Below are 15,869 nucleotides of genomic sequence, written 5' to 3'. Positions count from 1 at the left end.
TTTGGTCACATACATGTGTGATCATAGAAATACATAAATGATTGTCTAAAAACAAGCATTCAACTCCTTGTTAATTAGCATCCATCTTATACATGGGTATCAAAATGGAAAAACACTGTAGTCAGCATTCAGTTAGGACTAGGCTTAGGTCCCTAAAAAGCAGGCTTCCACAGGTTTCTATCACCTCCTTGGACGTTGCCTTTTTGACACTGACAGTAAACTTCCAACCACAAAGTGTGTCAGGTTAACAGTGTAACTTTTTCTAAGAAGAGCAGGTACTAGCTAAATAGGTCATGCTGCTTGCGAGCAAAGTCTGACTGAGAGAGAAGCAATCATGGCTGCACTTACATCAAGAGGGTCTCTCTCTGTCTCTTTCAGCACAATTGGTCCTCCATGCCACCTTTAAGAGAATAGGAGAACTGGAGTGGTGGTCCCATCCCTCCTCCCTGGGCGCTGAGCCTTCTCTTGGTGGTTCTCCAGCTCCTTCCTCCCACCATTCCTCTGCGTCCAACCAGACCATGACATTGTGTCACAGTCACCATAGATCTCTAACCTGCTAATTTAGCATTCCATATCTAGAATGAAAAAGCTAAATGATATTTCTCAGAACTTGGTTTACCCCTGCTTTCTCACTTGGTATGAGAGCCACAAGTTTGCATACTTAAAATTACTTAGGTTACCTCTCAATACACTTAAACCTCTGTGGGGGGTGGGTGTTGGGTCATAATTATAATCAGTGCTTTTTTCCAAGGGGTATTCAAGGGTACTCAGTACCAGCTCTGCACCTCTTTTTCTAGGAAAAAAAGCACTGGTCATAATAATTAGGGAGATGGAAGTGATAAGCATCACCTTGAAGCAAATTTACTAGTAAATAAAGGGATTCCGAGACACAAGTAAAAAGGATAATAATGAAAAAAAAATCACTTGAAAGTTAGCCCCATTATACAATGTTACTTAGTCATTGTGTTTAATAGAATTGGGTTGTAATTCAAGTCTGCATGTATTAAAAAAATAAAAAAATACCAAAGACGCTTTAAAGGGGTAGCCAGTGGTGGATAATTTCAGATTGAATAATCCAGGATAACAGCATCAGGAACTTTCACACGGTGACCATCTGCAATCAAGACACTTGATATCTAAGGTTGCAAGCGCCACTGTATTCAAAAGTAGGCATGGTGAGGATTGCGCGCCAAAAGAACTTTAGAGCCCGTTCTGTTGTTGATACTTCCCCCCATGCTTTGGCGAGCATCTTGGAGCCCTTCAGCCTTATTCTTCTTCTTTTTTTTTTAGTGCCGTCTTTCCAACCCGGTCTAAGACCAAACCTCGCCCGCCCGCCCTTCTCCTCAAGCGGCGCCGCGTTTGCCACCCATGGTGCCCACCCTTGGCGAGCTTCTCCAAGGCGCGCCCTTCAGACAGGGAGACCTGGAACGGAAATCTTTCTTTCCCGCCACCTGGGAAGGAGGCTCCCTGGGCGGGCGGTGGGCACTGTCTGCGTGTGCGTCTCTCTGTGTGTGTCCCTGTGTTGGCGCGCGCGCGCGCGCGCGATTACCTCAAGGAACCAGCGGGGTTGAGTTGCATCGCGTCCCCTTCCCACCTCTGTGGCCGGGCGCATGCGCGGTCGGCCAGGCCCTGCTCTCCCTGCCTGAGCAGGTGCAGGGATGGGCCCCGCCATGGAGCGGAGGCAGCGGGGATGCCGTGGAGCCCCTGCCTGGGGGTGCCGCCGCCTGCTCCTCCTCCTCCTCCTCCTCTGCGCCCCCCTGCTCTGCGCTTCTGGGGACACCAGCGTCGGCCCGGTAGGGACAGGGAGCGGCGAGCCGCCTGCCTGGCTGGGTGCTGTAAGGGAGACAAATGGGAAGCTGCCGCCCGGAGGGCTCCTTCCTCTCCATCCCCGGGCGTCGCCCCCGCTCCCAGCCCCCGGGCACGGCAACCTGGGCGGGGGGGGGGGCGGCCTGCTGGGTCGCCCCCCGGCTGAAGGGGAGGGCAGGTGGAGGCGAGGTGGAGCTGTGCCTTCCCCAGCCTGGCAAGGCTGGCAGAGACAGGGAGGGGCTGCTGGGGTGCCCCCCTTCCTCGCTCTCCTCCTGGCACGGCAGCGTTGTCTCCAATTAAATGAAGGTGGGCGCGGGTCGAGGGGCTCCTCCCGGCGCCTGGGGGGGGTGTTGTTGGCTGTTTTCCTTCCCTCAGAGGAAGGAGTGGGGATCTCCAGGAAGGCTGCTGATGGGGGGAGATATGTTTGGGTGTCGCTGCCTCGGAGATCTGGCGTGGGGTCCTCAGGGGAAGGGGCCTGAGCTGCTCTCTTCCGCCTGCAGGGAATAAGGGGCGGCGGCGGAGGCGATTGTGGGGGTCAGGGGCAATGCTATGGTGCCATGGAGGACGGTGGCTAGGATGCGCGAGGGAGGAAAAGGTGAATCGGGGTGCCCTGGTCTAATGGAAACGGGCACATGAAACATGTGAGCCAGCTTCTCCCGGGGGGGGGGGACGACTCGAAAATGTTCTTTCTTTTACGCCCCTAATGGTGCGTTCATGGGAAAGATCTGCCACTATATAAGAACGTGCATACATGTTATTGAGCAGCATGCACCGCTTTTGTGGCCAGCAGCGCAGGCACAGAGGGAGAAGCACGGCGCTGCCTAAACGTTAATGGTGCTGTTGATTTTGGGTCTGTAATTATATTCCTGTACCCTCTTCCTTTTGCTAGCTTTTTATGGTGTTGTTTGGTACATGTCTCAGTGTTAATGCCTTCCATCAATAATAGGAATAATAGAAAAACATGGTGTGGAAATGCAACCAGGCACAACTTTTAAGGACGAAGATATGCATGGTTGACAATGCACATTTTAGCGTTTAGGATGAGGTTGGCCAGTTAAATGAGGTGTGCAGTTTTGTTTGTCAATATAGCTGAGTGTTATTACCTACTCCGTCTTGAATATACGGATTTGGAAGGGTTAAATTAATGAGGTGGGTAGGAGGTAAGGACAGTCCAGTTAACTGCAACTGTAGAACCTTCACAGAGCAGTGACAGGCTAGCAAACCTGTGCATAAAACTTCTGATACATGGGAACTGCTGGTCTGTTTCTTAACATTGACTGCTACTGACCAATGGCTGCTGGTGAGATGCCCCAAGGATCTTGTAGCTGACATTGCTCTAACAGCAGCAGCAGCCCCTCACATCGCATGCTAAACCACTATTGACCCTGAGATAGGACTGGGGAAGACATTTTTATTGTTTGCATTTAAGAGCAAATCTGCCTAATCCACGTTTTCTGCAGCAATACATGAACAACCATTCTTCGAAATAAGCACTTTCTCAGATCTTGCAGTGCTGTCCTTCAGACAAGTACTATGTACAGAAATGCATATACTCTAGTAAAATGTGCATTCAGATATATATATTCTTGAAAATAATATACAAAATGCATTAGGGAAATTTGTTTGGCAAAAAAGGTATATTTTAGGCAATATTACCCGGAAGCTGTATGCCGGCTCCCTTGGTCAATAAAGCGAGATGAGCGCCGCAACCCCAGAGTTGGTCATGACTGGACCTAATGGTCAGGGGTTCCTTTACCTTTTTTACATACAAGAGTGTATACTGTATTAGGAGAAAATTGTACAAAAAGGCCAAATTTTCATGAACTTTTAAAAATAAATAAATCTCAAGCTGCTGTGCGGATATGGATAACTGAATTTAAGACTGGAAGAAAGTGGAATTGGCAGGTTTACACATCCATAGACTGAGGAAACTTTCTAAAGTAGTTTGGGAGATGGGGTGGGGATGTTGTATCATTATGGGTGCAGCCAAGCGTTTGGGCATGCCTCAAGTAGCTGAAATAAGTTCCATTAGTTCCATCATTCCTGGCCACTGGTCCTGCTAGCTAGGGTTAATGGGTGTTGTAGTCCAACATCTGGGGACCCAAGGCTGAGAAAGGCTGATCTGTAGAGTTGGGTGTGTATGTGCAGGTGAATGTTCCTGTAATGAAGGAGCTTGTGCTAATTACATTTAATATGCTACAGTTCTGTGGCCCCAATTTGGAGAAAGTTACATTTTGGCCATTTGAAATCAATGGGACAAGTGGATCACATCACAGCTAATGTTAAGTGAAACAAATAGTGCATTCTTAAAGATGTTTCCTTAGAAGGAATTCCATTCAGTTCAACAGGATTTACTCCCATGTAAGTGTGTGTAGCTCTGTAGCCTAACATTCTCTGGATAGGATTCTATGAGCAGAGAAACTACCATGGCATATGTGCACCCCCAGTGGTAGTGCTGCTGTGTGATAGCTGTGGATGCATTCCTGCCCTTAATTATGCATGGTTAAGTTTCCTTTAATTTAATGAGTTCTGTACCTGAGTAACTGGATGCAGGGTTGCAATTGCAGAGAGATCCTCCTTTACAGTGAAATATATGCATATCTGTTCAGAAGTAATTCCCATCCAAGTTCAGTTGGATGTGCCCCAAGGTAAGTGGGTATAGGATTGCAGTCTTATACTGTATTCCCAACCCCATTTAACTGTGAGTAAACCCCATTGAATTAAATGGGACTGACTTCTGAGTAGCCGTGGTTAGGATTTATATATTTATTTAGATCGTTTGTACCCTGCTCTTTAGCCAAAAAGGCTCCCATACAATACATTTTAATATATATATAGTCCCTTCCTGCACACAGAATCAAACTCAGGCCCCAATTCTTAAACAGCTGTTCTTATAATGACCAGCTTCTGGTACAATTCAGAGGCAGGATGTGCCTGATGGCAAACTGATGGAATGAGCCCTGCTTCCTATCTTTGTCACAGAGGCAGTCTGATGAAATGGCTGCTTCAAGGTGAAAGTTGAGGGAGAGGAGTCCTGATGGAGCTGGTCTGTCACAGCAGAGCTGATAGAGTGAGAGCTCTGCTTTCCATCTCCCACTGACAAGCAGAAGGGGACAGATGGATTACAGCCTTAGTTACAAACATAGGCTAATGGAGCCAAGTTTAATTGACAATGTGAATGATCAATAGATTAATTACATGCTATGCAATCAATAAATATATGTAAAACTATGCAGTTATGCTATCTGGATTTATGATATGGAGCAGGGGAAGAGTAGAGGAGAGCAATGAAAGCTAGAAACATAGATGTAAAGAAGCATAAAATGAATTGAAACAATAGAGTCATTAACAGCATTTACCCAAGTATTTTTTAAACTAGATTTTGGGAAGAACTATGGTCCTCCTGGGTGCCATTTTTCATGAAGTTTGAACCATTAGTTCTCAAGCCATTTGAACTAGGAGTAGCTACCATTCTCAAGTTCATTCAAATGATAGAAAATAATATGACATAATTTGCTCGAGTTTTATAGAAGCATTTACAAGAAATCTATTTGAATATAGAAATATTTGAATGAATAGTTGGGTCTCTAGCCCTGAATTATATTGTTAATGGGCAAGGTTGTACACACTACCTGGCACAGGTTCATACTGGTTGTTGTTGTTGTTGTTGTTGCGTTGTATTGTGGAGGCAGCATAGCCGTGTATGAAAAGTATAGAGAAAAGCCATCCTCATAAGCAATTCATAAGCAATAAAAATGAGAAGCAAATATACTACAGGTACCATTAGACATGCAATTTTCAAGTAAATGTATAGCTTCCCCCTCCCCCTTGGGTTTGACAGTTAGTCTACAGATGCATGAAGTCCTTGGTGCTTTACTTTATATGCACTTGCTAAGTACTGAAGTACTAAGTACTTTGTGGACTTCAGCATCAGATCAATGAACACAAGGTGCAGATACTGTGTAGGGTGACATTAACTAGTCTCCTTGCAGAGGATGTAATTCTAGGTTAGAAATGAGTAGTTGCAAAGTAGCTTTCTGGCATTTTTGAGTAAGACCCATTTGTATACAGGTAAATCCTGCTATTTCCATAAATGATATTTCTACTAGGCGCTTATGTGAATTGTTGAAACAGGCCCACAGCCTAAAAGGTAAATACAAAGATATGTATATATTGCCATTTTTAGGGCAATTGCCTGTTTGCTTTGAGCCTTAATTCAAATCTCTGAATATTTATTCTAAAGTTCAGTTTACATTGCTAGACATTTGTTCATGGTTGGTAGTCCTTTGAAACAAAAATATTTCTCCCCTTACACAAACTCTTGAGTTTGTCTTGAATGACAATAGCAGAAAGATTTCATCCAACAGAAATTACACCATAGTTCTTCCCAAAATCCAAACACGGATGTGAACCAAAGTCAGTTTAGGTGATAATTAATTTTTTTTATCTGCCCAGATCCTTTTTGTGATATGTTGAAACAGCAGTCAATATATTCCATCTGAAGGAATTGTTTGCTGATGCAGCAAGTGTTGAGATTGGGCTGTTTGTCATTTGAGGCATGCATTGTAGAACTCATAGAAGCTTTCCTTCAGGTATTGGTTTGTCTGCTCATAATTAAAATATTAAAGGGACGCAGGTGGCGCTGTGGGTTAAAGCCTCAGCGCCTAGGACTTGCCGATCGAAAGGTCGGCGGTTCGAATCCCTGCGGCGGGGTGCGCTCCCGCTGCTCGGTCCCAGCGCCTGCCAACCTAGCAGTTCGAAAGCACCTCCGGGTGCAAGTAGATAAATAGGGACCGCTTACCAGCGGGAAGGTAAACGGCGTTTCCGTGTGCGGCTCTGGCTCTGGCCAGAGCAGCGATGTCACGCTGGCCACGTGACCCGGAAGTGTCTCCGGACAGCGCTGGCCCCTGGCCTCTTAAGTGAGATGGGCGCACAACCCCAGAGTCTGTCAAGACTGGCCCGTACGGGCAGGGGTACCTTTACCTTTACCTTTAATTAAAATATAATGCAAGAGAATATAAATTATTTAAATCTCCATGAAACTGAAATTGTTGCAGAGCAGTTATGGCTGTCCTGCTTCAAGCTACTGGTCAACTGAGGCAATCCTTATGGGGAATACAAAATGTCGGAAGGAGTGTTTAGCACAGGTGTATGGAGCCAGCTATGTGGTTCTTTAGATCATAGCCATTTTACTCTAACCATAAGATTCAATATCATGCAGTTTCTAACACTAACTGTAGAGTGAAAAGATGATCATGTTAAAATATTCTGTTGGATCATTAGGCGTCCATGTCTCAGCTTCTATTTTAAAGGAGTAAATAAATACTGTAACTGTAACTTTCTCCATAATCACAGTAATGTTATGTGGTTACTGCTCTCTCCTTTATGGTTCAGTTGTTTATTTCTGTTCTTAATGTATCTTGAGAAGCTTTAAACATTGTCCTCTACTCTATTGACTTGATGTCTTCATGAAAATAATTTTCACATTTAAGTTTGGTTTTCTTTGACTTTGAAGTAGCTTTGACTTTAGTAGTTTTGAAGAAGCTACTAAAAGTGTTATTAAATACCTTTCCTCCACAGCAAGCTCTGTTTAATGTTTCCAAAATTATAGGCAGCATCTAAAATAAGTTGCATTAGCACAAGGATTTGTGTTTGTGCAATGGAGCTCCCCTTCCTCTCTTTCCCCCTCTTACACACCACAAATCTTCTCCAGAGGGTTGGGGGGAGGGAATGACACAGAATAGGTTTAGGGGTGTAGGGGGAGGAGGGGGTGGAGAAGTTCTGTTATACAACCCGAAATCCTTGCACTAACATAACTAATTCACTGGATATCGTCCTATGTTACTTCTTTTTCTTTTGGGAAATGTTTGTACATAGCATACGTGTGTGTATGAATAGCATGATCAATTAGGCTGCAATGTATGCTAACGTCTATCATAGTTTGTCTAATATCAATCTAAATTGGATACATCAGTTTACCAGTTTTTGGCAGTTCACCAAAGACCTCCACTAAACACATTCTTATTATGTAGTCCATGTTCTTTCACCTTGCCATAATCTGTTATAATTTTGATATTGAATTCCTGTCTACTGTATCAATGACTGAATATTTAAAACATTAGGCATTTGGGGGGCAATAAGTTAAAGATAGATCCAAGCATTAGCGTAGCCAGGATTTTTGTGGGGGGGGGGACAGGCCTTTTGTTAGCAGCAGGGGGAGGCAGAACCTCAGTTTGCCATGTATTTTTATTGAATTTTATTGATGGGGGGCAGCTGCCCCTCCCTGCCACTCTTGGCTGATCTGCTTCACATGCAACACTAAGCTATGGCTCATATAAGAAACCATGAGTTACTGTAGCTACCAGTTGTCCCACAGTCAATCAACGAACCATGGCTTATTTATTTGAAGCTTGGTTTGTTTTTCAGCTACTTGAACCTTTGTAAGCTTGATGAGCTCTGAGGTTAGGTGGCCAAACATCTCATGGTTAAGGAAGGGTGCTAGTTTTCCACATAATATCAAGTCATAGTTAAAACAAATCAAGATTCATAAGCCAACAACAAGCCATGGCGTCAGATTGTGGTTTGTTGGCTATAATCGCGCCATAGTTGAGCCACTGGGCAATGTTCACACAGAACACTAAAAAATGACTTAATAATCCATGTGAATCAGGTCAGTGTTAGCTGGTTTACCCCTTTTCATCTATCCAACAGAAAAAGTGAGTTCTGTTCACTGCATTCAGATTCTTACAGAGGCAACACTAAATTAGAAAATTATTTAATATAGCCAACTAAGGAATTAAATAGTGTTTCATAGCTGAAGCTAGAAAAAATTGAAACAAAGTAAGAAACATTTTTCCAATGACAGCAAAAGGCTTTTTGACCACTGTCTTCCAGGGTACATAAAATGCCAACTGTTTCAATTTCCCAGTACAGAGATGAGTTTTCTAGAATATTTGTTCCGCCTATAGTTTTAATGTGAGAAATCCAGTGAACTGTTTCAGGCAGGCATTAGGATTCTCAGTCCCCCCCCCCCCGTTTTTCTTCTGTTAACATTTTGTTTGAGTACATTTCCCCATACATTTCTGGCAGTATCATTTATATGAACTCATGCACCTGAATGTTTTAAGTTCTCTGCTTTCTGAAAAGTTAATCAGATTAAAAGTATATAGAAAAGGGGGAAAATGCTTTGTGCATATTAGAATACCTTGGTCCTAGAATTTGGACCTCAAAACTCATAAATGAGTTTTTATTATTAAATCCAAAAGAAATATTGTAACCCTGGGGGGGGGGGAGTTTCAGATGCTTGGGTGAAACACGAGTTTCTGCCTTAGCTCTGCCACTGCAGGAATCAAAGTACTAAATTGGTCATTTTCCTAGGTTTCAGGGAAAACTGTAAGAAATGTTAATGCACTGTAGGGTTTTGAATGCCACTTTACTGATTCTGAAGGGGAAGCTGTCAATCCTGTCAAAAAACTCATTTTAACCCATTTTATATGGCTATTCTTTTTTATATAGTTTATGGTCACCTGAAGACTGAAAAAAACAAACATATTCTCACCTTCAAGCTTTCTTTTGCAGTGTCTAATCATCCTTGATATGCTGTTGTTGGCATCTGTCTGTGTTGGTAGATTGGGCGGAGTGCGCCTTTGGTGGTGAAGTCACTGTTAGAAATTTACAGCACCTGATGTGGCTGTAGAGACCGATACAGGAGAGACATGTTTTGTTGCAGTTGGGGCAGATGAAGGTATCTGGTTATGATGCCGTAGATGCACCATGACGTTTCTTCTCTGCACTCCTCCCAGTGGTCATTCCTCCTCTGGTGGCTGCGATGGATGCACAACCTGACTGCCTGTCTCCAGGCACTGCGGTTGTTGATGCTGCCAGCCTTCAAATCACGTTTGCAGACACCTTTGTAACACAGAGGTGGTCTGCCAATGGGTTTGGTGCCACCCATAATAGTCCTCTAACTTAAATGTGTTATGGTTTTGGAAATTGTCTTCCTGCAGTCGTTCTGCTAGAGTTGGAGAAAGTAATGATGTGCCTAGTATACAGAGGCAAATTTTTAAACATCCTAAGAAAGCTGAAAGATTTCTGAGACCCGTCTTAAGGTCAAAAGCGAGTGCAGGTAAAATTAATCTTTTGCATCCTGAAATAATGGGCATAATTCTTAGTTCTCCAAAATGTACAGTTACAGGAGAGCAACAAGGGGAGAGAATATGGGGGATCCATCTGTGTGGAATGCCAACTGCCTTGAAGGCAAGGCCAGCCTGCAACACTGCCATTTATGTCTACCATTACCTTTGTGGGTTGATTTTCTGCCTGGGAGGGTGCAGCTATACAATTCCCTTGTCATCACTAAGTGATTTCAGCCTGCTTTCTCTTGTCTCCCCTTGTCGCCTAGCTCTGCCCAATAATTGCTTTAAGTGCTTTTTATTTTTGCTCTCTTGTTTGATTATCACACACACACACACACACACACAAAAATGTGAAGAGAGATGCTAAAATTTTAAAGCTGAAATTAAAAGGGAAACTCGTAGTGGTGGGGGAAGTAGCCCAGTAAAATGCAACTTACCAGGAAAGTCATGCCTTTTTAGTTGGTGCTAAAACACCAACAATTATTTTAATAATTAAACAAGCAAAAGTGCATTTTAGTGCAAATAAGACAGATTTTTAAAATTATCATCATCATCATCACACTCACAAAAATGGCATGCATCGGGTGTACCAGGAATGGGGAACCTGTGGCCCTTTGGATACTGCTAGACTACAACTCCCATCACCCCTCACCACTGGCTATGTTTGCTGAAACTGAGGGCAGCTGGAGTCCAACAATATTTTTTATGGCTGCAGGTTCTCCATCTCCTAGTATAGATGCATGGGGATAGCCTCACTTGCTCGATAAAGCACTGCACATATTACAGCTAAGGGCTGTATCCGTACCACCCGACTTTTTCAGACTCAAGACAGGGACATACGTCTTCTGAGATGATCTTCTGGTTGAGTCACATGACCCATGCCTTGCTCTTGCCACCCCCCAAAAGGCAAGGGCAAGGGTATGGCACTCAAAAGGGTTGCCACAATCTTGCATGAAAAAATGGGATATCCCATTTTCTTCTGGGGCACGTAGCAGGTTTCTGGTGCTGTGCATGTGGGGTCCCCTAGCATAAAGGGGCTTAACATTTCCTTTCCTCCGCAAATCTGCTCTGCAGGGTCCCCAGCCCTTTGGAGGGTGCACGTGAGGGCTGGAAGGAACAGGGCAGGAAGAAGAACTTCTGTTCCGCAGGTAGAACTGCATTGTTGTTCAATACAATCAGGTTTTCTGCAGAAAAAAGATGGGGAAATCCTACAAAATGATGATAACGACATATAGATGCCCCAATTAAAAAATGAGTTCCAAAAACATGGTAATTTGGCTTGGTAATTTGGTGATTTGGTAAAATGTTGGTATGAAAGAATTCTAATACTTCCTGCTTTTAATAAACACACCTTGAAAAAATATGAAGGGCCCAGCTTCTTTCTCTGAGGAATAAGGTTGCCTACCATTGATGTGTTTTTATTTATTTATATTTTAATAACCACTTACACACAGTTCTCAATGTGATGTGAAATAAAAGCACCTTAAAAACAATTAAACAATTAAAAATAAACACACAAATAACATATATCCCATTACAGAATAGACACCCATGGCAGAAACCCATTCATGTAGCTGGAACAAAAATGTCCTCAATTGTTTCCAGAAAGTGTAGCCAGTGGGCACTTGCTGTATCTTGTCAGGAATACTGTAACACAGAGCAGGGCTTTCAGTGTGGCTGCCCCTGTTCAGAATTACTGTGGAGCAGGCCTCTGATAGCTTTGGAACTTGCAGAATAAGCCCTCTCACAGACCACAGTGACCTAATAGGTGCATAAAAGATAAAGGTGTATTGGTTTCTCCTCTTGTATGGTTAGAGGAAGCTTACCCAAGCCCTGAGAGAAGAAGGCTCGTTGACATTGTTGTTGAGCTGGATTTGTGGTAAATTGAGATCAATATGTCAGAACTTTTTGGATTGAAAAATTGGGCTTTTGTGATCAAAGATACCTATGATCTTAGTTTGGAGTGTTTAGCAATTGAGATCCTAGATAATTAACAGAGACAAATAAAGTAGGATTTTAGTTTTGAAAGCATACCCAAAGAACAATCCTCCTTGATGAGCAATATAAGAGAACACTGCCTTTCAATGGAACCAACAGCTAGCCCTAAAATTGATGATACCTTATCCTGGAAGCCCCCAAAATTATTTATGTAGCTAACTGATGAACAGATGTTGTGTCTGCCTAATAGCCTTTCTATGGCTTAATGACTCAGGATTTTGTTTTTGTCATTTTAATACATCTGGAATCTAAAAACTGGCTGGCTGATACCTCTGCCCGCCCCCACCCCTTTTTACTGCCTTTATATATTTTCAATAATGCAAAATGAGAATCAAAGGAAAAAGAAAAACCCATAACAATAAAGCACCTCTGCCTTGAAAAAAACAAGGGCATTGTCATGTAGGAATCCTACCAGCATGTAGATTTGATTCACAAGACCTCAGGTATTTTCAGGTGCTTGAGGCACTTATAATAGTGCTGCATGAATTTTGTGTTTTGTCCATTAAGACCAGAGCTTTTAGTGTCATGATACCTGCCCTTCCAAATGTGCTTGCAATGAACACTAGGCAGAGACCTACAATATGGCATTAACATATACCTGTTCTCCCAAGCTTTCCCTGAGAGGTGATCCACCTATATTGAAATACTAATTGATTTATCCTGTATTCTGCAGTGTAGGTGATAATGGAAATGGTTGCAAATAAATAAATATGTGGTCACCCTGGGCTGTCATTTAGTAAATCCTCTGAAATGGATGAAAGTCAGTGTTGCGACACCATTGTGCATTAATTTTTTTTATAAAATCTGTCTTATTAGACCTAATGACATAAATTGAAACAACTTGTGTATTTTTATGTATTAAGTTAACAGCAGAGCAGGATTATGCAGCTTTCAAATTAAAGCAAAATACATTTCTAAAATATACTCAACAATGTGCAAATTACCTAGGTGGGCTGGCTGTATAGTTGAGGCAGAGGGCACCAAAGCTTCTTTCTGCCTTTCAGGATGTATTGGCTCAAATCAATGAAGTTTTGTTTCTCAGGCTTCGGGTGAGACATTTGTTTAGGATTTCATTAAATTGAACTGTCTTGAAATATTTTTCATTGTTAACTGCAAATATAAAATCATGTTGCAAATGGCTCAAGTGATTATGATCAGTGCCTACCTACTGAAAATTAGTGGCCATGTATCCAATGGGTATAAGTTTTACCGGTAATCTAGATTGTTATGGTACGGTAATTCCTATATATGTCTAACCCCATTTAATTTTGGATTTCTTCAACTCTTTGTCATATCATTATTTGCTGTTATTTTTGTCCTGGACTGTTGTTCTGGGATTGAGTTATTTAGCATTTTAAATACAACATATATCTATATATATGTGTGTATGTGTGTGTATGTGTGTGTATATATATATATATATATATATATATATATATATATAAAGTCATGCGAGTGAAAATCCATTGCACGAGTAGATGGGCACAACTGGATATTGCTATGTATTTATGAAAGAGAAAATACAAGTATAATTGGAGAAATGTTGCAGTATATAACAGCTTTGTGGGGATATTTTATATAGAAACAGTATGGAAGAAAGAGTTCAATCCCAACCCTCTTTCCAAGTCCCAAGCATGATCTCTTCCCTGCCTCTTCCCACCCTGTCCTCCTCCTGGTGTGGCTGCTTTTTGTTAAGAAAGAAAGGTCCTAAGCATGCTATTTTTAAAAAATGTCATCAACGCAACATTTTTAGTCCTCAGAATGTAGACTATTTTGAGTAAATTACTACTGTAGCCTGTAATAGTTGTGCAATAGAGCTACATTGGTTGATGTCAAAACCTAAGACATTACTGCTACATTGAAAATATGTTGAATTGGTTTAACTTGTGAGCTCTGCTCTATACATGACAGGTTTGTAAACATCTTATCATCAGAATTTGCAAACATTGTGTGCGTTATGCTGGTAAATCCTATTAGGTAGCAACACCAGTTAAGGTTGCTTTATGACTTACTTTCAATAGAGAACTAACTTTTTCACTTTTTAATCTAATATCAAATTTTAATCCTAGCTGTTTACCTAAGAGTACATATTCCTTTTAGAATTCTATGGACTAATGGTGACTTTATTCCCTTCCCCCATTTTATATGCAATAGAGGGAGATCTTGAACAGGCACTGTCACATATAGTTTGAACCAAAGCTTTGTTTGGAAACAGGACAGTCCTTTGCTTGAGGCTGCCTCCAGTCAGACTGGACAGCCATGGTCGAGACCAGAGGAACAAATAGTCTGATCTGTTATAAGACAATGTTTTAATTTTTTCCTTTGAATGTGTTCTTAAAGTCTTTCAAATATTGGTCATATTTAAATGCATTAATTTCCTACATTGTCTTGTCACACCCTAATTTGATTCTCATTGGAACTCTATGTAGTCTGCAGCACTTTGATAACACAAAAACCATGCTATCGTAAACAGGTTTATACATTTTGGGTATGACAAAAAAAAACCAAGAGTGTGAAACAAAAATGTGTGGGCAATCTACCCTCCACCCTCAGAACCACCTGGCATATACTTTAAAATAAGCACATCAGCTGAAATTGAGATATGTACACTAATGACCTGTATGCAGACAAAAGAGATAAATTTGCACACAAACTGTAATTCAACCACCCCTGGGAGGTTAGCAAACTAGCACTGATTATGGCAATCAGGCTTTGCTCATGTTGTACTTTTATTGTTATCCTCAAAACAGCATGTATTCAGATATACCAAGCAGAATGAATGAGCTCAAAATATGCAGCAAACTGTTTCAGCTTTGGATTTACAGTGGTACCTCGGGTTAAGTACTTAATTCATTCCGGAGGTCTGTTCTTAACCCAAAACTGTTCTTAACCTGAAGCACCACTTTAACTAATGGGGCCTCCTGCTGCTGCCATGCCGCCGGAGCACTATTTCTGTTCTCATCCTGAAACAAAGTTCTTAACCTGAAGCACTATTTCTGGGTCAGCGGAGTCTGTAACCTGAAGCGTATGTAACCTGAAGCGTCTGTAACCCAAGGTACCACTGTACATTAAAACTAATAGAGGGTAACACTTAAAAAATAACACATCTAACCTGCTTATATATACTGTCAAATCAGACTATGTTGTAAACGTGGTTTCGCTTTACCATATTTTTCAGAGCTGGTTAAAAACCTATGGTTATCTGCTCCCTTCTGACACCCGAATGTCTGCTCTGCACTCAGGAAAAGTTATGCAGTCTGCAGTCACCACTATGCAGCAGTTTTATGGCATCCCTGTGACAGGAGTGTTGGACCCAACGACTATTGAGTAAGAGTTACTTTTGTAAACAGTTGAAAGCATTGTATTCACCAAAATCATCATTAATTGCTGGATGAAATCCTGTATAATGTGGACCTGCATAAATTCACGTGGTGCTTATGTATTCTCTGGAACAGAACATGTCTCTGACTCCTGGCTCAAATGGCCAACCAAGCCCCATTTCTTGCTAAATAAATTTAACTGGAAATGAACTGATCAACTAACATAATCCATGTTAAATCCAAAATAAGTGTGTTCATACAGGGATTTGTGCTGGTTAAACTAAATCGGTTTAACAACTGGAACTCTGTGCATCACAGAGACATGCAAAAATAACATTGTGTGCAATGTATAATATAACCATTACTGTGTTTTGTCTAAATCCCATATATACAGAGGTATTGCAGTTCTATATCTTAAACCATTCTATATTCTGGAACATATGCTATTTCAAAATGCGTCTCTAACATAATCTGAGCCTGATCTTTACTGATTTGCGTAGTACCAAACTGCATGAGATGTTATTAATGCGCACACGATTTTTCTTCCAGAAATAACTAGCAGAGCAGGACGGTTGTGAGGAGTGATGTTCCATATTGGAACTCTGGCATG

At 41.8% G+C, this 15,869-nt stretch overlaps 1 protein-coding gene across 1 annotated transcript in view; it reads left to right on the top strand.

Annotated features, from left to right (window-relative positions):
• The first annotated feature begins 1,590 nt into the window (after nt 1-1,590).
• The window catches only part of MMP24 (matrix metallopeptidase 24), a 33,913-nt gene continuing 19,634 nt past the window's right edge, over nt 1,591-15,869 (top strand). The window contains exons 1-2 of the mRNA XM_079979317.1: nt 1,591-1,793; nt 15,118-15,266. Of these exons, the coding sequence (XP_079835443.1) occupies nt 1,659-1,793; nt 15,118-15,266 (284 nt within the window). The 5' untranslated portion in view covers nt 1,591-1,658. The remainder of the gene's footprint in view (nt 1,794-15,117; nt 15,267-15,869) is intronic.

Source organism: Podarcis cretensis (assembly GCF_951804945.1).
Source record: "Podarcis cretensis genome assembly, chromosome: 6".
Classification (NCBI taxonomy): domain Eukaryota; kingdom Metazoa; phylum Chordata; class Lepidosauria; order Squamata; family Lacertidae; genus Podarcis; species Podarcis cretensis.
Note: the sequence above shows the minus strand (reverse complement) of the source record. Positions and strands in the feature narration are given on the sequence as shown.